At 41.6% G+C, this 22,044-nt stretch overlaps 1 protein-coding gene across 12 annotated transcripts in view; it reads left to right on the forward strand.

Moving 5' to 3' along the window:
* wnk1b (WNK lysine deficient protein kinase 1b) overlaps positions 1-21,598 on the forward strand; it is a 90,476-nt gene extending 68,878 nt beyond the window's left edge. For 6 of the 12 annotated variants that reach the window (XM_056366988.1, XM_056366996.1, XM_056366990.1 and 3 more), the window contains 20 exons: positions 36-146; positions 522-573; positions 667-807; positions 1,980-2,907; positions 3,099-3,427; positions 3,517-3,578; positions 3,931-3,987; positions 5,579-5,662; positions 5,786-5,822; positions 5,925-6,004; positions 6,147-6,431; positions 6,596-6,867; positions 7,085-7,160; positions 7,254-7,383; positions 7,998-8,195; positions 8,677-8,769; positions 12,437-12,478; positions 14,185-14,357; positions 15,243-15,299; positions 15,400-21,598. In XM_056366988.1, coding sequence (XP_056222963.1) covers positions 36-146; positions 522-573; positions 667-807; positions 1,980-2,907; positions 3,099-3,427; positions 3,517-3,578; positions 3,931-3,987; positions 5,579-5,662; positions 5,786-5,822; positions 5,925-6,004; positions 6,147-6,431; positions 6,596-6,867; positions 7,085-7,160; positions 7,254-7,383; positions 7,998-8,195; positions 8,677-8,769; positions 12,437-12,478; positions 14,185-14,357; positions 15,243-15,299; positions 15,400-15,831 — 3,639 coding nt within the window. In that variant the 3' untranslated portion in view covers positions 15,832-21,598. The other 6 variants (XM_056366992.1, XM_056366993.1, XM_056366994.1 and 3 more) reach the window with 6 other exon arrangements.
* Positions 21,599-22,044: the final 446 nt, after the last annotated feature.

Here is a 22,044-nt window from a genome sequence, read left to right on the forward strand (position 1 = left end):
CTGACATCTGACTTTTTCACCGTGTGTGTGTCCAGGTCCAGAGTGAGTTTATCCTGGAGAGTGAGAGGGAGTCGTTCATTGAGCAGGTCAGGGAGGTGATAGAAAATGCTGATGAGAAGGGTCTGGAAAGAGACACAAACAGCCAGGTAAAAACATTCTTTACTCACACTTCTTTATTTGGGGTTGAAAGTTTCTGATGTGTAGTACCAGTTGGTGTTTTGATTTAAAAGTGAAAAAGTTTTATATATATATATATATATATATATATATATATATATATAATATATATATATATACACACACACACACACCACACACACACACACACACACACACACACACACACACACACACACACACACACACACACATACACACACACACACATACACACACACACACACACACACACTCTGCACAGTATACACTCAACCCAGAACAATACAATTGTAATTATCTGCACCTTTTGTTTTGGTCACAGTTGATCTTTCAGTCTTTACAGTTGTCTTATTGTTCTACAGGTGACAGGAGATATGGAGCAGCAGATTCCTGCTATATCTGTCCCCATGCCAGGTAAAAAGAACAGTTGTGTAAATATTTTGCAGATTAAGTGCAGTAGACAATAGTGTATAATAATGCTGTGTATCACTGTTCCTTTCGTCCCAGACATCACTCCCAGTGCGACAGCACAAGTGGTCCATTCAGCAGGTCGGAGGTTTATCGTCAGCCCCGTACCTGAAGCCAGGCTGAAGGAGCAAATGTTCCCCACCTCTCCTTCTCCTGCCCCTGCACCTCCTGTTGAAACAAGTAAGTCGTGCGTGCGTGCGCTTGAATTATTTTTTTTCCCAAATATGTATGTCTGATCATTACACTACTAATGTCCCTTTTCCTGTTGTACTGATGGATTGTTGATGACGCTTATGAGGTCTTCCGGTGCTTGTGTGAAGTTTTAGCTTCAAACATGCCGAAAATTCACATAAAATGACAGTATACTCTGTGACAGTGTTCCAACCACACACACACACATGCACACTTATCAGATTAAGCTGTTATGCTTTTAGAGGAAATTGCCGAAATGTTCCGTCCAAATGCAATAACACACTGGCATTTATTTAATTTGATACCATAGGATCTTCTGGTAGAACGCTAGAATATAAATAACTGTATCCAATCCTCTATCAGGATGGAATTTAAACATCATATCATCAAAATATATCAAAAAATACCTTTTGTATTACACAGTAATGTTATGACTAACAAAAATTTAAAAAAGAACAAATACATCTTTTGGCTTTTCCTAATTTTCTGAATAATGCAAAGGAGAAATAAGGTATAATGTTGCTGGATTCACATACCTTTGCAAGGCAGATGTCTACTGGGGCAAATCCAATCAGGATCACTAGACTGCAGGTAGTTAACCATAAGTGGTTAATTGTATTCCCTTATCCAAACTCTGACCTCAATACCTGCTGAAACCTGTAACACAGTAATACCTAGACATTCCTGAATAAATGAAATGTACCTATGCAAGTCAGGATTTTATTATGTATGTCTCTCTAAATGTCTCTGTTATGAAAAGGTGACATTTAATTTGATTTTACAAGGAACACACATGTCTTCAATCACCTTTTTGGTGCTTTGCAGTGGTGGGCACTCCATTTACTAAAGTGTAGTACTTCAGTAATATTTTTAGTTGTGTGTCCTTTATTTGATTTATTTCCATTTTATGCTACTTTATACTTCTATTCCACAACATTTATGAGGAAATCTTGTACTTTTAACTCCACTACATTTATTTGACAACTGTAGTTACTAGTTACATTGCAAATTAAAGGCTGTGCACAGCTGCACAGGTGTTTTCAATACTGGCTGATTAGACCTCTAAACAGGGGTAAGTTGAGTGAAGCTGTGCTGGAATTACATGATTTCACCAAAAGATGGGCTTTGTGGCTTTAAACTACCTTTCTCTCTTCTTTTAGTTCCTCCTGCTTCAGCTGCAGCTCCATCTCAGACTCCAGGCCAAGGTTTGGTGTTGTCCCAGTCTGCAGGAGCAATCAGCTTACAGCAAGCCTTCTCTGAGCTCAGACAGAACCAGAATCAGTTTGATACAGGACCCAGCACCGCCCCAGCCTCCATTCACTCCACCCACCCTCCACTACAGCCTGCAGCTGCCCTTGTCCCTTCACAGGCTAGCACCGTCACTCCTACTGCTGAGGCTTCTGCTGGGCTTGTCCCATCTAATTTAAACAAGGCACAGGAGCAGGTCTTGGATGCCTCTCTTCCTCCCCCTTCCTCATCCTCCACCCCCTCCTCTGTGGCCGCTGTCCGTCTCAGTCCTCCTTGTTCCTCCTCTCCTCCTCCTACTGTAGGGAGTCAGTCCATCCTTCAGTCGCAATTACTTTCCCAGACCCAGGGACAGGTGCAGGTCCAGGGACAAGCACAAATTCAGCCCCAGGCTTTTGCCCTGCCTCAGTCCCAAACAGTTTCTGCTGTCATTGCTACTTCAGTACCTTCCACTTTACCACCGGCAAGCATGTCAAGCATCCCCCCAACAATTCTCACCTCCCTTCCTCCTGCCCAGAGCGTTCCCCTCGTATCCTCCCCTCCCTCCTCCACTCTTACAGCCAGTGAAGTCTCCTCCAATCATCCGTCAGGCTCTCCCACCTCGTCCGCTACTCCTTCCCTCTCCTCCTCTGTCATCCCCACTACTGCCATCACAGGCCCCCAGCTCGCTCCCTCTGCCGTCTCCCACCCCACTCTTCCTCCCCCTTCCTCCTCCTCTTCTGCGGGGCTCCAGCCAGTGACCACAAATGTTACATCAGTCCAACCAACTTTGGTCCACTCCCAGCCACAAACAGCAGCCCTGCCTGGGCAGACGCACACACACTGTGGGGAATGTGATGCAAGGTAAGAGGTGGTCAATGTCTTTATTTAGTCTATTTACTTTATTTATTAGAACTACCTCACTACTTGTCTGATACTAACTGAAATGTATCCTTAGCATTGAGTATCAAATTGACAATTACCAAAGGCTGACATGGATTTTGGAAGTCATTTATGAAGCAAAATTGCAAAACATTCATTAATATCGTTCTCAGGTGTGAGGCGTCTGCTGAGTCCCAGGGCAAACCGGACGACATCCAAGCTCTGGAGAAGAAGCTGCGGTCTCTCTTCATGGACCTCGGTGGAGGAGTGCCGTCCACCCAGGGTGACATCTTAGCTGCTGACCCTGCCTCTGGGGCCCCTGTGGCAGGTACCTCGTCCCCAATGGGGCCCGGCTCTACCTCCACCACATCTGTTACCACACCTGGCTCTAGCCTGCCAGCCAATCCTCCTCAGCCCCCCTCCAGCCTAGCACTGGGGTCACTGGGGTCACCTGTTCCAATCCAGGGCCCTGGGACACCTATTTCCACCCCTGCACAGACTGGTAGGTAGAAGAATATGTTGCCAGTATTAGTTAAGTTGTTGTCAGTTTTATAATGTTGCTTTCTAACTTTATGATTTCAATTTCTTCAGTCATCCCTGCCTCATCCTTTGGCCAGACCACTCCATCTAAAACCCCCTTATCCAGGGTACCGGTGAGTGAAACAGTTTTTTGATCACATAGAAATATTAGTTAATTTTATCTCTAGTTAAGTCATTAATATGTATTTAATTATGTGGTCAGACAGCATGTGCATGTTTTAGATGAAACTGCTAAGATAATTTACTCAACTACACTTCTAAACGTTAAGAAGTCACAGTTTAATATTGAGGAATTATAGGTGTTCCAACATGTTTCTACTCACTTTCCTTACAACTCATCTGGCATGAAAATTTCTTTTAACATTCTCCCCAATGAACACTATTCTTATAACCTCCTCTACAAATCTTTTTCTCTCTCCTTTCTCCCACTCTGTCTTTTCATCACCTCTCTTTCTCTGGGATTAGGCCAGTTCTCCTCCTTCAGAACTCCTGCCATCCTTCCCTGGACCTTGTCTAATACAGGTGTTTTTTTTTTTTTGTTGCTCATTTTTAAGACATTTTAAGTGCTGTCTCCATTGCAATGTAATACTGCATTCATACTGAGCTTATTATATTTATAGTCGTATTAGTTCTTTGTTGTAGCTGTTTTAGACTTGATAATCGGTATGTGCTGTTTGTGAATAGTGCTTCTGCTTATCCCAATTCTGCTGCTCAGAATGTGTTTAAGTTTATAGTGCATATTATAATCATTATACTTAGAGAGACAGTATTAAAGCTTAACTATATGTGACATAACCCTAAAGGAAGAAAATTACATCCCAAACAACTAAATAAACATCAGAATAATTAACAACAGAACTTAAAAAGAAGAGAAGAACAGGTCTTTGTAACATCAAATGAATACATCAAGCAACTACAAGTTAAAGCTTAGATTCAAAAATAAGTCTAAAAGATAGAGGGACGTTATCAAAAAGGAATAATGATAGAAGATAAAAGAGAGAGATTAGGATGTAGATAGAGAATCAGAGAGAAAGGTGACGAAAAAGGGGCGAGAGACATGTTAACATATTTGGACAGAGAGAGAGGCAGCTGAGGATCTGGTTCTTCAGAGCAGACACACAGTGGACTGAGTTTAATTTCCAGACTGTTGTTGCCGTGGCTGTGAATGCCATTGTCCAAAAATAGACTTTCCATTTAACTAGAGCAGCACACTGAACAGAGAGACATGACCTGTAGCTCCTTTATGAAAAATCCGGCCTGCCAAGTTACTGATATTCATGTCTCGTCTCTTATGTAACTCTCAGGGGAGAGACTTGTCCTCTTTGATTAAGATAATCCCTCTGTAGTCAAAGCTCACAAGAGATTGGATTCTAATGATTTATTTTTTAATTGCAGTTAAAATGCTCAAGTGAATAAAAAACCTTGTGCCCCCTACATCACCTGTGTTTGTGTGTCGGCACAAGAGAGGACATTTGGAGAGATGATGCATTTTTTCTGCTGCAGCTTTTAGAAAAGTACATGCATGAGTACAGTGTGAATTTTGACGATGAAAAATCTAAATTTCAGATGTAGAAAAATCATCCTTTGCATTTTTTGTCCAGTTTTGGTGTTGTCAGAAATTATACATCTTGTTATATTTGGACCAAGATATACAGAAATAGAACGTGTATTCCTATTTTAGTGATGGTTGATTGAATCAGAGCATAACAATGCAGAGCTTTGTGTAGCCGCCAGGGCTCTACAACATGGTTGAAATTCTTATCACTATGTTGATAAAGATATTTTCCAGTGTTGATATGGCAAATATATCCAGAATCACCCATAAAATAATTAATCTGATGTTCAAAGCAGCTATTTGTGTTCCACTGTTATGTAATACAAGACCAAACTCTTCATGTGTGTAAAACAAAAAAATCTATTTTGACTTTTTTTGAATCATTAATTTGAATAGCAGAAATTTATATAATGATAGCATGATAAAATCGTATCTGCAGCTGTAGTTGCCACACTTCTTGCTGATCTGTGATTATGTTGCTAACCAACCACAGTGACTGACCCTGTGTGTGTGTTTTCTTATTATAATATGTGTATCTAAAAGCGTATCTTTCTTCAGTCGCAGCAGCCTCTAGAAGACCTGGATGCGCAGCTGAGGAGGGCACTGAGCCCAGAGACTGTTCCTGTCAGCACACACACACAGGTAAACACACACACACCTTGACATCCTACTCTGGTAGCTCATACTGACATTGTACAATATATACTGATTTAATCACACTGCTCGACATTAATCCATTTTCTCCTCTCTGAATGTCAACCCCAGGCCTCTCATAGTGGCATACCTGCAGTGGGACAACAAAGTATGTATACTACAGTAAAATGAATTTAATAAATCTAGTCTTTTTTTTTTTTTGTCTGTCTCTGTATCTGTCTGTTTAATAATTGTAACATTTGTCTTTCAGTACCCTTCTCTCTGGATGATGAAACTGCATCCGCTCCTGCTCCTCCTTCTGCAGGTGGAATTAAACTCGGAAGATTCCAGGTAAAACCTGTTCCACGCTACAGCCCAGACATGAGTACCTACACTTCACATCTAAGAGTGGCATAATAAATGTACACTGGATCCCGGCCTAAAAAAAGTCCCTGTTGCTTTTCCCCCCTCTCCTTCCAACTCTTCTGCTTAGGTCTCATTGGCTGCTGAAGAACCTCCAGTCCAACACCCGGCCTGCACTGAATCCTCCTCCACCACCTCCTCATCTTCGTCCTCTTCCTCCTCGTCCTCCAGTCTCTCCAGCCCGGAGAACACACTGCACAAGGACTCCTCGTCTCCTCTGAGAGGGGGAGGAGGACAAGGAGGGGACATTGTGGACGGGCTCCCCCAAAGGACTCTGGGAGGATCCCACCACCCCTCCCCCCTCACCTCCCCCTGTCCCTCTCCTAAGCCCACCACTACCATCGGGCGCTTCCAGGTATTTCAGTATTTCTAGTATTTTACAACTTGTTTCAAACTTTTCTTTATTAGTAGATTTGCAATAACCTGTCAAAGTATAGAAATTCTCCTCCAGACTGGAAAACTTGAAAAAAATGTGTACAAAATGACATTCTTATACAACTCTACTGTCCTACATTTCAGGTCACCACCAACCCTGAGGCCCGTGTTGGTCGATTCTCAGTCAGTCGTGCCCAGGAGCAGAGCCTTGAGTCCAGACAGACCCCTCCACCCGCCACCCAGGCTGCTAATGGACCCAGCGATCCCGGGCAGGTTTTGACTCCAGATTCCACTCATAAAGCCTCCCTGCCGAGTCTAAACAACAACTCCTTCAACAACTCCTACATCAGCAGTGACAACGATTCTGAATTTGAGGATGAAGACTTCAAACGTGAAGTCAACCGCCTCAGAGAAAAGTAAATTATACTCTCTTATTCTTAAATCTGAGAGAATAGATGCACCTTCTTCTCCCTCTTTTGCCCCAAAAACAGCAGGCTGTGCTCAGCTTCTTCCTTTCCTCACCCAGGTCTTCCTAGAACACTAGGCCCTCCTCCCTCATTTTCATTGTTTCTTTCTTTTTTGCCTGTTAACATTTTATTCCAAATATTTCTTAATCCTTCTTTTTACCGCCAGGCACATGCGTGAAATTCAGGCTCTCCACTCCCGTCAAAAGGAGGAAATAGACAGTCTCTTTACCAGGCTGGGAAAGGTAACTCACCTCAGTTACATCAGTGCAGACACTTTGAACAGCATCACATACAGTTTATAACAAGCTGCCTTTCTTCCTTTGGTCTTGGCGCAGGTTCCTCCGGCTGCAGTGCTCCCTCCAGTTATAGCTTTGACTGGCAGGAGGAGACGACCTACCAAAAGCAAATCCTCCAAATCGTCCAGAACCAGCTCCACGCACGGCAGCAAGAGTCCATTACAGCAAGGTAGGCTCTTGTTTCAACATTTATAGTAAAGGCACAGTTTGCCCCAACTCCAAAAGATAAAGAAAACTGTTTTTTCACTCTAGTAGAATCAAGCCATGCACATTAAATTTGGTTCAGATATTAATGGCTCCAAGACAATGACTCTTACGGACTTTTTGTGTAGCAACAAGTTGATATTTGGTTTTCAGTGAAATGTCTCAACAGCCTTAGAATGGATTGCCATGAAATCTGATACAGATATGCATCTTAATCTTGAGCCCAAAGTCCATTACAGCCAAAATGGTCACCAACATTTACGCTAACATTACACCGTCTCTGTGTTTATGCATCTGTGTGCACATATGTGTGTGTGTGTTTATCTGCTTGGTTACACGTGCATGGGGGTGTACGCTGGAGCAGGCTCGGAGCTTAAAAATTTCTGACTGCTTTCCCTGTCTGTTTTTCTCTGTGTGTGGTTGTGTGTGTTGGGGGTGTCTGTGTAAATGTCTGGGGTGACGGGTGTCTTATCTGTCTGTTATCTTTGTGTGTGTGTGTGTGTTTGTATGTGTCTCTGTTTCCTGTGGTGTGTCGTTCCTGCCCTGTCCTCTCCTGCCTATGCCTTGTGCTATCTCCAGGCAGCACTTTATCCGCCCAGAGCGTCCCAACCATGTACCCCGGCCAGCTGGCTCTGCTAGCCCCAGGAGGATTAGCCGATTCAGGCAGCAGCACACTGCTCCAGCCCCTCAAACCCTCTCCCTCCAGCGACAACCTGTGTTCGGCCTACACCAGCGAGGCAGCACTCTCTGTCCCCAGCCTGTGTGCTCCCACCCCAGGTAGGCATGCTGCTGGGAATTCCAGGATGTAGCAGGCCTCATCACATCCCCACAACACAAGAAATACTTCACATAGTCTTTGAGCTTAAACACTCATTGTACTATTTGTATGCAGACAAACACAAATGCATGCAGTTGGTTTGTCCTCACTCCCTCACAACAGGACACTCCTCACATCTTTTTCTAACTTTCTTGGTCTATTTCTCCCTTTGTCTCTGTGTAAAGCAGTGTGACGTCTAACTGACTGTTACAATCTTTCTGTGTATCCTTCACTTGTATCTCTTTCCTTCCCTCTCATCTATTCTTTTTCTGTCTTCCTCTTATCTATTTTTCTCTTCTCTCCTATGTCTTTGTTGCTCTATTCTCTTCTCATTTTCTTTCCATCTCTCTTCTTCACCTCTCTCTTGCCTCCTCTGCACTCTCCTTTTCTGTTTCCTCACCTCCCCTCTCCTCCTTTCCCTTCCCTCCTTCCTCTCTTCAGGCTGTGTAAAGTTCAGCTGGGGTTCGGAGCGTTTGGCCTTCAAGCCTGGCGGCAGGAGGACGCGCTTTCTGAGTACGCCCTGCTTGGCTCTTTGTGTGTAACGCTTTATTTCTTTGCTCTTCTCTTTTATCCGTCATCCTTGCTTACCTTAGTTCAATTTTTTTCTTTTTACTCTTATATTCGTCAAGTCACAGTCATCCTGTCTTCCTGTGGGTTTTGTTCTTTGATGGAGGAAGACCCTCTGCTTCTGATATCACCAGTGTCCTGCAGAAATGTGATGAATCCTAAAAAGCCAGCTTTCAGGAATTGGTAGAAAACATTTATTTTCCCATGGGAACTTAGCTGAGAATACATACTCCTACTTTAACACGCCTTCACACCTGAGAGCTTTTTCACTGCAGTAGTTGAGGTTGAAGTACTTTGCTCCAAATTACCGGCCAAACTAAATTTCTAGCTTAAATCGGGCCTTTAAACTAAAATCAGTGGCTTATTTCTGTTACATTTACATAACCACCTCACAGACATCCTTACTGTGCATGTTGGAAATAGTTTTTAGATGCAGAAGACAATGGAAAAATGAAAGATAAGTACTTGCTCATTTCTTTCTTTGTTCATTTCAGTCTTGGTTGATTTGGTGAACACAGCATGGTTACTGGTGGTAACAGCAAGTGCAGTTTAATACTACAGAAAACAATTGTTGTCAGAAACACAACAGAGGAACAGCTGGTATATCAGTCAGTCAGTAATCAGTCTTTTTCCATCACGCCACCTAATTTCAACAGCAGAGCACAGTGAAGTTGGGGGTTTTGTTCCATTACTCCCTGCAATCTTCAAAAATGATCTGCTGACAAGAAAATGCACAATGTGACCTTTGTCCTGTTTTTATAGAGACATTTTTAACAATAAAAACACTGAGCACTAATTGTATCAAAAATGGAGTTTGAGTTCATGAAATTAATACGGATGAATTCATTTCATTAGTGCAATGCAACTAGAAATGATTGCATGCACATAGATTACGTCATAATTTCATTGCGCTGTACATTTACATTTTAGTGATTCAGCTAATGCTAAATGGCAAACCTGTTAACAGTTGAATAGGCTTCAAGTGCATGATAACTTGCACTGTGAGCAGCATTACCACCATACGACCTTCAGTCTATTTCATTTCTAGGCCTCATTAGCTAGAGACAGATGATGAAGTTTTGTTTGTGTCTCAATCTGAATTTTAAATCCTGGCTGAATCCATCTCCATCAATCACCTTTTCCCTGTTAAAACAAGCAGACTAACAAGGAAAGACAAGTTGAGACCTGATGACTTGAGAGTTCTGTCAGGACATTTTTCTTTATTTTTAATTAAACTTTATTGGTTAAGCACAGTTTTGTTCAAATACTGTGCTGTGTTTATTTATTGTTTATTCATAATTAAATTGTTCTTAATCCATATTATAATCATAATATGTAGTGTTGGTGAAATGTTTTGTGCTTGATGAAGGGATGATTATGAATGCTTCTGAACCCTCTGCAGCTCAAACCCTTTCTCTCCCTTTCTTCTTTCCTTCCTTACCTCACTTCTTATTCTCACCCCCTCTCTCCTTCACTTGTCCCTCTGTCACTGCACAGCCAGGAGGGGAGAGAGACAGACCTGGGTCTAAGTGGTTGTAACTTGTTCTTGTTGGTAAACATCCAGCTTAGAAAAAAAAAGTACATAAAATTGGCACAGTCTCTGTTAATGATGTTTGATATCAGTGTGATAATCCCCTGAAATGCCATTTTGTTTTTGCCATTTCAGTCATTGAACAAATCATACAAGCGATTCAGAGGTCTGGAATGACACTACTTTGATATACAGATGGGTTACAAATTAAAAATTACATTTTTAAAAATTAAAAATGATTAGAATTAAACATAAAGTGTCACCATGTGAGCCAGAACATCTTCCTTCATTTGGCGTTGCGATGGTGATGAAGAACGTTGTCTGACACGTCAGTTCAAAATCTTTCTTATGTGTTCAGTTAGATCTGGTGACTATGAAGGCCATGGCATTTGATTCACATTATTTTCATACTCATCAAACCATTCAGTGACCCCTTGTGCCCTGTGGATGGGGGCATTGTCATCTTAGAAGAGACCTCTCCTATCAGGATAGAAATATTTCATCACAGGATACAGACAGAACATCTTTGTATTGATTGGCAGTACCCTTTCCTTCTAAGAGGACAAGAGGACCCGAACCATGCCAGTAAAATAGCCCCAATAGCATGACGGCCACTGGATCCCCTCACTGTAGGGGGTCAGGCCTTCTGGCCTGTAGCCGTTCTCTTGGTGTTCACTACACATGACCTCGCCCACTTGTTGAGAATATGGTGAGGGATGACTCATCTGACCATATCGCTTTTCTCCAAATCTGTGTAGACCAGCGCTGCTGGTTTTTACATCACTGTACTCTCAAATATGCATTTGCCTTTGTAATGAGGGGTTTAAGTACTGTGACCCTACTGTAATATCCCCTCTATCTAACTGCTGATGGACTGTTCTTGCTGACAGTCTGATCACATCCTGCATTAACATTCTCACTCACCTGAGGAAGACTTGCTCTTCTGTTTTTCTTACATATCGCACTAAAGCACAAGCATCACAGTCATCAAATGTGATGTGAACCACATAGTCCGACCCAATTGACTGACATCTTACCCATCTGTGCCTCTACACTAACCAGTTGAGCAGCCTTTGTGACTGAAGCTCTGGCCAGCCATGCCTCAACATTATACTCTCTTTAAATTCATTTAGATCTTTTCCACCTGCCCTTGTGGTACAAAATCAGAATCAGCTGGGCCTGTTCAGCATTTTTATACATGCCACTGAGCATGATTGGATGTCAACTGCATAATTACACCATGCAGTGCACCTGTGTAGAAGCATCTGCATTTGTTATGTTTCTCCACTCATTCATTCAGGTTTGTCCTTTAATTTGTCACCCGTCTGTATATATGAATCCTTGTTGGACCCAGTTCTGGTACGGCCCTGTGAGCTATAGAGAGGACTCAGAATCATCAGGTGTTGGTTACCCAAAAGCATCTTAAAGCCACGGTACATGGTCAAAGACTTTGAGGCAGTGTACAAGGAGGATTTTACCAACAGTTGTTGGTGGTTTAACGTCATTGTTGACATGAAAGCAAAGCTCAGTTTAGCTTCCAGTTAAACATATCAAAAAAATATCGATATGATCTATTTTATTTCAAAGTATTTATATTCTAGGATTACCTGTCATTTGTTGCTACTGCAGTAACTGTCAGCCAAGTATGCAAAAGGTTGGTGTCTGCATTTCCTCAGAAGATTTCCCACATATCGCGGCATTGTCGTAGAGAGCATCTTTACCTAGTTGTTTATGTGTATAAAGATGGCAGCCTCGTAACCTGACATCTGGGGTCAGTCTTTCGCACAGTGCAGCATACAGATCCTACAGCAGGCACATCATGACACATAAAATTTTTAAAAAGTATAGATATCATATGTACACTTTTAAAAATTGCAGATACATACTCTCATCTCCTGTTTGCTTTGGTTTCAAGGGTCTGTTTGCACTGTGTGACAGGTACTGGTCTGTGTTAAGATGTTCTTGGGCAACTCAACCCCAAAGTGTTGTTTATTGACTACTTCACGTTCAAGTCATGCATTGTGTTTGGTTGTCGGGTGCTGTGGGTGGGGTTTAACTCTGACTCTCTCCAAATCCTCCAATTGTTGTCTTCCGGCCACGCAGGGAAGATGGTGAAAAAAGTCTGCCCCTGCAACCAGCTCTGTAGTAACTATCTCTCTTTTTGGTCTTTCCTCCCTCCATCCATCCCCCACCTCCATCCCTTGCACTTGCTCTCCCATGCTTACCCCTGCCCTCTTATGCCCTGTAGATTCAAATTCTGACTTTCAGATTTGAGATCAGATCAATTCAGTTATTTCAGCCAGTGGGGCTAATGGGAACATTGTATTTTTAATTTCAAGGTTTTGGTGAAGACGATTTTGATCAGAGAAGTCTGAGCTCTGAAATGACTGAACTGACCAGCCATCACAGATTCAAACTGACCGTGCATGCACATGCAAGCCCCTACACACATGTTCAAACACACAATAACTCACCTGAACAGCTGTTTGCCACTCTGCCCCCTCCCTTTCCTCCCCTCTCCTCTCCTCCCTTGTCATGGCTTGTGGTCTAGACTACGTTGCCCAGAATTCCATGCTGCTGCAGTCAGTCATGACTCAGCGTCTCCTCATTCTTATTTTCCTCCATTTTATTTAGCATGACATGACAGTTTCTGTCAGACCAACTGTATGGTTAGTTTTCTCCTGGTTAATCCCTGCATATTATGTCCTTTCTGGTGTGATGTCTGATAGGAGCAGATTATATAAATATTTGACAGCATGGCCTTGGGTGGTTTCCATTTGTCTGCAAAGGAAATGCATCAGCTCCTTGTAATTATAGTCTGGATTTGAGGTACTGTGCAATAAATGGGTGGTAATAAAGTAAGAAAACAAGTAGTAATTGTATTACAGTATTCTTCATAGTAAAATAAAGATAGCAGTTGTTATTAATCCCTATACCCTCTTTCACTAGCCTGAATGATAAGACGAAACAATGTGAAAGATGTACATTGTATTGTCTGGGCCTTATCTGCAATATTTGGAATGCAGATTTGATTGAAGTGAAACCTTTAATTCTGAGATTCTGGCTGAGGTATTCTACAGTGTCAGTGTATAGTGATTTAGTTTCCTCTTGGCTTAGTAGAGAGGCACTAACATGAAGAAGTACAGACTTAGGATATGGTATTATAATGGTACTGGTGTTGTATAATATATAATGGCTATTTAGTCTTTAACAGCAGCTGTATAGATACAGACACCCGAGCCAGTTTGCAGTGTTCTGTTTTTTTTCTGCAATGAATTTGCCATGATGAGTTTGATGCTGAGGATTGGTAAAGAGCAGACTACCCGCTGCTGTTACAGAGCTTGAGTGCCATCTACTGGTCCAAAAATAAATTAAAGCACTGAGATCAGTGGTACACAGGGCAAGTCTGATCAACAGCTACACTCAGTGGTGTGTAGGAGCATTTTGGAGGAGAATGTGACTGGGAATGTCAGCTTTGCAGATTGCCCAGTGTATCCCTAATCTAATACCATGTATATACTGAAACATGTTCAGAGTTTGTCAAAATTGTTGGCAAAAGTGCCCATGTTCTGCAGTAAAATGTTGCTGTAGTATCAGTTTGTCTCTTGTCCCTGTTTATCATTATATCCATCATTAAAACTGAACAATATAATACTAGGATCATGTCAACATGCTGGCCTGCCCTAAAACTCTGTCCTGACCAGCATCTGTCACCATATAACAATCCCTCTCATGGTCAAGACAGGACATACATTCGCATTCATTGAGATTACGTCAGTTTCATGTTATTGTTTGAATAATATCTCACATTCTTTGTTCTTCTCCTCCCCTCTCTCTGTCTCTCCTCACAGGGACTAACAGCACCAATGCAGTGAGCGGTTCAGGTGGTTTGGGTCAGAGCCAGGGCGGTTCTCAGTGTCTGGCCCCCAACATGTCAGCCCCACACCAGAGGAAAGGAACCTTCACCGACGACCTCCATAAACTAGTGGACAACTGGGCCAGAGACGCCATGAACCTCTCACAGGTTTACTGCCATTTTATGATTCATGCTAGCAGAAGTTGTTTTGACACAGAACATGTTCCTTCCACAGTGACTCACCAGCTCCTGTAATTAGCTTACCGACAAGAGAGATAGAGGAAAGAAACTTAACTCTAAATGGCAGTTTGCTAAAAGCCAAAGTGGTTAGTAGGATAAACAACCCACAGCCAAAACATCCTGGCACTTGGCTGATGGGATGTTTTCAAAAACATCTACAACATCCTGTATCCATTTGGCACTTCATGAGTGTTAACATAGCCAGTAACTCCAGAATCTTATTTATGTTGACACCCCCCACCCCCCAGTTGATTTCTTTTATTGCTTGTTGATACAGCAATAGTTGACTGCAGCTGAGGCTTTTGATCATTATAGTGCTGAAACAATTCAGTCAGTTACATTTCTCAGTCTTATATGATAATAAACTGAATATCTATATGGACTGTTAAATAGACAAAACAGGACATTTGAAGATGTCAACTCAAGATTTTGGGACTGGTGATACACCTTTTACTGACATTTTAAAATCTAAGCAATGAATGGATTAGCTGACAAAGCAATCTTTAAATCAATAATTCATGTGTTAGCTTTAGTAGTATTCATTAGGATGCAGCTGTGTGCAATGGCTGCAATTCTAATGGAGCTACAGCTAACTGTTAGCTACATGTTGTGGGAAAAAAAAGCATTAGGTGTGTTGTCCCAGACTGTTGCTAACATTTTTGTTAATCAGCGAAGTCAAGTGCATATTCCAAAGCCAAATTTTTAGCCTTTGATAACATTTCAAAAACAAATATGATGATTTATTGTGTGTGATAACATTTTATATAGGTGAGTAAATGAAATCAAGCATTAACAACAAGCAATCTTTTTCAGGGTAAGAGGAGTGCCAAACAGCTGCAGCAAGCCCCAGCACAGGGACACAGCTACGAGGTCAGTCTAAACACACACACACACACACACACACACACAATTTGCTTAAAAAAATGTAATGTCATGTTTTAATGTAATAATGTAAACCCTCCCCCTCCAGGTCATCCAGTCAGCCAGTCTGGGCAGGAAGTACTCGGCTCCCAGCCAGCTGTGTCCCAGCAGCATTGGAGGCTCTGCACACCTCCCCACAAACTCCACCACTGCTACCTCTATGGCTGCCCGCAAGGGCTCGCTGTGCCACCCCCCTGCCTCCTCTACTCCACCCCAACCCCAACCTCCACAGTTCATCCACTACACCCCCACTGCCGCCTACAGCGCACAGTGGTCTGGTCCGGCTCATGGTTTGTCAACCTCACACCAAGCTCCAGCACAGCCTGGGCCTCTGCTGGTCAGCACCTCCCAGCCCCTGGGCCCATACTCCACCCCACAGGGTCAAATTCCCGGGCAGGGGCCGCTCCAAGCTTTCCATCTGACCAATGCTCTGCAGAAGTCAGTCAGCAACCCAGGAGGGCCCAATCTGCGGACCACGTAGGGCTGGGGGTGAGGGCTGCTTTGAATCACGGCCCGACTGGACTGAACTGGTGTGGAGCGGAGTGTTTTGGGCTGGATCAGCTGGAGAGGACAGAAGAACTGGAGGGGTGTGGAGTTTAAAATGTCAGAAGCTAACCTGTCCATGAGAGAAAAGGAAAAGCAGAAGTGAGAAGAAATCGGGAAAGAGAATTTACGAGTGCCAGTTGGCTTTCTCCACTTGCCTCTGCTTCCATCCAAGTGTGCGAGAAGCTGTCACAGACACAAATGCAGCCACACAATATTCCTGTCTGCTGTATTTAACTGTGGGCTTGTGACGGTCAGCCAAATGCTCAAGGACAAAGAAAAAGACTGATGAGTGCAATGTTAAAAGGCCAAAGAGGTTCTGACAGGGTGTGGGACTGGTGTTAATAACTGTTTGTGTGTGCAGTATTGTGTATGCGCTGTTATGGCTTGGTCAAACACTTGTTCCATTTCATGCTCTAAATAGAGTGAACAAGTTCGTACATGATAGAGCGCACATTTGTCCTTGCTTGATGATGGTGGGAAGATATAACATAAGGTTAAAGGGGAGGAATGTGGTGGCCAGCTTTTACAGTATCCAACTTTAGCCCTTCTGTCCACACAGTACCTCATGATAACTTCTTATTACTCCATATTCTTGTGTGAAGAACTGGTTGTTGCCTGTGCTGTTTGTGTGTGTTCAGTCTTTCAAGCACAGCAGCCTTCCAGCTCTCAAAGAAGACAAACATGCAACAATGTCGTTTTTTCCACTAAATTTAATAAGGAAACTGGTGGACACTGGGAACGAGGGGTGGGCATGGCTGGCCATCACATTACAGGTGTCTTGCTTAGCGTTGTCAACATCATGGTGCATGAGAGGCTGAAATCAAACAGTGGCAGTGTTTTTGGCAGACGTTTGCATCCCTCACTGCAATGATTACAAGGGAGGATGTAAATGTCAGCAGATAAAAGCTTTGATATCAAGGGTAGTAAAAAATGATGTTTAGAACTGTAAACTACGATTATTATCTTAAGTTTAATCAGTTCAGGAAATGATTTTTCTTCAGTATTCAGAAGTTTTTCGTAACCATTAAAAGCACAAAGGATATCAAGAACAAATCGAACTAATGCATACTGAGAATAGGTGTAGCTCAGCGCTCGGTGGAGCTGTGACTCGTCAGCTTGAGAAAAGTCATGATTGCTACTCCTCTGTCACTTTCTGTGTCTTGTTCCTCTCCAGTTTAGACAAACCATTCAAGTAGAGAGAGAGAGATGGAGGGAAGAAAGCAGGTGAAGGTGGAGAGCAGCAAGAGAGTGTTTGTATGACATAACAGCCAAACATCACCTCTGTTTTCTGTCCAGCACTGAATGGACTCAACAGATTCTTCTGCACGCCAAACACCTCTTCACCATCACGAGCACCTCTTCCTCCATCCCTCTCTCCGCCTCTCTGTTGCCATTTGAAGCAATAACAGCAGAAACCTTTTAGAGGAGAAAAAAAAAGCCCAAACATGAGAGAACTCAGTGTGAAAAAGTGGCCTTGTTATCAGAATAATATCAGAGTCCCTGTACAGTTTCTGTTTGTTTTTTAGAAAGTCAGCTATGATGATTCCATTTTGTTGTTTTATTTTTTGTTTCGTTGAGTTTGGTTTGCTTTGCCGCCGCCAGCTAGCAATTGGACAAACAAACATTCACACAAACACACACACACATACACAGTGCATGAGACATTCATAAAGATACACACACAGTCATGCACGGACTCATGTAAATACATACACACACACATTGTTGGAGGCGCAGCAGCTGTTTAACGGACATAGACTCATAGACTAATGTCTCAGTTCTTAGTGTCATCATTAAGCTGGTTTCAACATTTGGGTTGAAATGATTGCAATGTACATTATTATCATCATTATTGTTGTTAATGATTATTATTCTATTTAAAAAGAAACAGAAACAAAATGTGTTCTGTCAATGGACCTGTTATACACACACATCGGTGCTCGATGTGGAAACACTGTGATTATTGTTGTTTATTATTAGCAAATGTTGTTGGACGACATTAGTTTTAGGGTGAAATGTCGCAAATAAAAATAAAACAAAAAAAAAAAAAAAACGAGCATACAGAGAACGGTTTGGGGTCCTTTCACTTTCAATTCACTGCTTTCTGCAAATGGATTCTCATCAAAATGTGAAAATTGAAAACCCCTCTTTTCAATAAACGTCCTTACATCCATTTACTAAGGACATACTCCAAAACAAATGCCTTACCAACAAATAATCAACTGCAGTTTCAGTTCATCTTTATAACTGATTGAATTGAAAGTTGAAACTGACCTCCAAGCCCAATTATAAAGAAAAACCGGCAGGATAGTTGATATTTAGATAATAAAGTAATGCTAGCTATTTTTTTCTTAATACAGTACTTATATATCAGACACTTTAAATAGCCCTCCTCTTCCCTTTCTCCCCTGGTTTTGTTAGATGAATGTGAATGTATAAACCAATGGTGTCCATTTTAATGTACTTGAAAAAAAAAAAGTCTGTCTTTTATTTTCGCTCTTATGCTTCCCCTGACCCTCCCCCAGGACCTCCGGTGAATACTGGAGGTACTTACTAGTGCCTTGCATCCTTCCTGTTGCTTCTTTGTCTGGGGTCAAGGACTTGGGTTAAAGTAAGCACAGCATGTGTGGAGAGTTGTGAGGTGTCGCTTTGAAGTCAGTGGTGATGACTGGACCTGGTTAGTGGAGCAGGGGTGCAGTAAAAATGGCTGCTGTTGTTAGCTGTGTTTGCCGTGGCGGGCTTGTGGTTAATTTCATGTGGAAGTGGAATTTCCTCAAAATGCAAAACTTTGGATGAAAAATGTAACCATGGAAAAACTGGAGACTTTCTATTGACAGAAAAATGAATTCATCCTTTCTCCGCCGCCATGTAAACCAGTGACACTGACCACTGAACACTGGAACAGGCCACCATTTGACGTCAGTGTTGTTTCTTTTGAAGTGAGGCCCATTGCTGTGCTTTACCTACGCATGAGGCCTGACTGTGTGTAAAGGCCCGGTTACGCCACCAACAGGATGAAAGATAGAGAGAGCGTGATACTTTTTCAGTGCCATTTTTTCAGGGTTTTAAATGTAGATATGAGAGAGGGTTGGGGGGGGGGGTTAAGTTTTAAGGAGGAAGTTGTTGAAGATTGTATTTGAAGCTTGAACCACTCTGTACTTTAGAGGCACTGGCCCCGGTGCAGCATACAGTCAGGAGAGGATTGATACAGTGATACAGGGATCTCAAGTTACTTTCATTTTAATCTTGACATATCTCAAGTGGCATACAGATTTTATACCAAGACATAAATCTTTTTTTTTTTTCTTTTACGTCTACGTGAACTTAGATGAAACCACGGTTAAAATACTCATTTCCGCTCACTGACTCCAGTTGGCAGCCAAAAATGTGACGGAGGCAATGATTAACTCTACAGTCAGATGAGTGGGTTTAATTGGAATAGCAGTGCTCTGATGTAAAAGTGCAGTTGGCTTGTGAAATAATGTGAGTGCCTGATGCTGATCATGTAGTTATAAAAAAAAAAATGTCTTGCTCTGTTTTTGTGCACCATTTTATTATTTTTAATGAATGGTGATTGCAGACAGTTTCCATAGAGAAACAATGCACTCAAACTTTACATAACATAGTAACTCGCCAGATCTGCTTCATCGGGGCTGTGTGGGTGTGGTTTGACATGTGACATCACCTTTTTCTAACCAAGCCCCACCCACATCAAACCAATGAGACAAGAAACAGAAAAAAAATACAGAAATCTGTCATTAAGTGTCAAGAGTTTAATGTAACAGATATTGTCATGCTTACAGCTGTTATAATCAAAAAGCATTTATGAGGCCAGTAGCTCTATGCTGTCCTTTTAACAGATATTTTTGGGAAAGCCTCCTCATCTGAGAATTGCTGCTATTGGGGGAAAAAAAACAAACAAACGTGTCTGCAAAAGGTATGAATATTGTCTCATCCACTCCTATTCCCACTGTATGTTTTTAAAGCTGCGCCATTGGGGGTTAAAGTTGCCAAAAATCTAACAAGCGGTGGTGGTGGTGGTGGTAACGGCAGTGGTGATTAAAGTGACTGTGAGCATTGTGGTGGTGGTGGTGATGATTGTACTGGTAGTGAGGATGGTGGTTGAAATGATGAAAGTGATGGTGATAGTTGCGTTATCGAGGTTTTAGATTCAAGGCCTTTGACACCCAGTCCTGTTTTCTCTTTTCATTTGTCACTGCAAATGAAACATATCTGGTACAAACTTTGACATTCACTTAAAAACCTAGCATCTGTTTTTTGTGGTTTTTTGCTGGGTATGGGTGTTCTGGATTCACATAAAAATATTACAAAAAGGTTACTTTGTAAAGTTTGTACAAAAAAAACGTTGCTTTTGCCTGGTTTTTGTGATATTTTCCATTTCTCATGAATAATAATGCAACATTTTTACTACTAGGCAAGTTTGGTTGAAGCTGTGAATAATCATTGAGCCACTTTGCTTTAGTTCTGGTTATGAGCATTCTGTCAAATCTTTTAATGATGCCACCAACTCAGTGCCATTTGACTTGCTGTCAGTGGAGTGGAACCATCAGAAGTGAAGATTAAAATAAATAAATAAAAAAAAAAAGAAAATTGAGTGTAATTACCTACTGTTACTCTCTGGAGCTGTTTTTGCTTGAGTTAACATCCTGGATTTACACTTTGCAGCTGCTCTAGCCTCAAATGATTTCAACAGTAGCAGTTTGACAATAATTTGCTGTTTGTCTCTACTACATAATTACTATGAAAGGAATGCCTTCTGTGCAATGGCTGCAATGCAATATTGATTAAAGTTACAGTATGCTGTCAAGCTCTGAGGTTACAGTTAGGTTTGGAGGCTTCTAGACTTCAGTGGGTGAACAAGTTTTTTTTTTTTTTTTCTTTCAGTTTTTTTTTTGGGAGTTGTAGTGGAGGGCTCTTACTGTGAAAGGCTTGGGAGTTCTCCAGTGCGGGCACTCTTATTGTGAAGTTTCCTGAAGTTCAATTGGGAGAATGGGATTCATTTCCTGGTGACACACGTACAGTGTAGCAGCAGTAGTTGTTTTTAATTCACTCACATTATGATCAGATTTAGTTTCTGTTGGTGTTTTACAGTTTTCGCCTGTTCAGGACTCGCTTACCCTTTATGCTTTTTACTGTAGAAGTGCCCTCATGTAAAAAAAATAATTAAATAAAAAATGCCTTTTCATGCACCAACAGATCAACACACACACACACACACACACACACAGATTCATTTAGTGCATCTCCTTGCTGTTTCTTGTAGCTTCCTCCTGTGGAATGATGTCGAGTTTCTCTGACTGTTACTGAAAACATTTTTTCTCAACATGTTGATTATTTTTCTGTTCTCACATTTTATTTTTTATTCCTCACTCATTTTATCTGCAGTTTTAATGTCTCTAGCGGCACCTGACTTAATTCAGTGGTTTCATTTTTCTGTATCGTGTTTGACATTGTACAAAAGTGGTTGAATAAAAAAAAACAACACATGGATGAATGAATGAAAGAAAAACAAAAAAATACATGTAGGGAGTCATCGGCAGCCTTTAATGGTATGTTTTGCACTAAGTATAGAGTGTTCAAGCTTCATATTAAAAAAAAAAACTTTGCGCTTTGCGCTACAATACAATGAAATTTGTTACTTTATTTGTAAAAACTTAATAAATAAAAGTTGTTTAAATGAATGGGAGTGACTGGACTTATATGAAGTGATTGAATTAGAGGAAATTATGTCTGTTTTTTAGATTTTAATATGAAGAACAATGGATTTTTAACAAGCCCCGGGGTCACGATGAAGCACCACAACAACCTCGATAAAGGGCAAACAGATGGACGAACAGGTACGCAATGACATGACAACTTTTTCTCATCTTTAAACACCTAACTGGATAAATACAGTATCAGAATAACTCACTACAGTTTTGTTTCTCTGTCATTGCAGTACTTGTCCTCACCACATGGCTGCAGCACTTATCTGTATTTACTGTGTATCCTGCAGGATTTACTGTATAGTCTGGTCTCCTTTCAAATAGCTTCTTGCTTCAAGGCCAATCAGGAAACAGCTTGTTGTGAGGTGTGAATCCTGGGTTTATTACCTGTCACTATGGATACAGTGAGAATAACATAGTCA

Source organism: Seriola aureovittata, chromosome 22, assembly GCF_021018895.1.
Source record: "Seriola aureovittata isolate HTS-2021-v1 ecotype China chromosome 22, ASM2101889v1, whole genome shotgun sequence".
In the NCBI taxonomy this organism is placed as follows: domain Eukaryota; kingdom Metazoa; phylum Chordata; class Actinopteri; order Carangiformes; family Carangidae; genus Seriola; species Seriola aureovittata.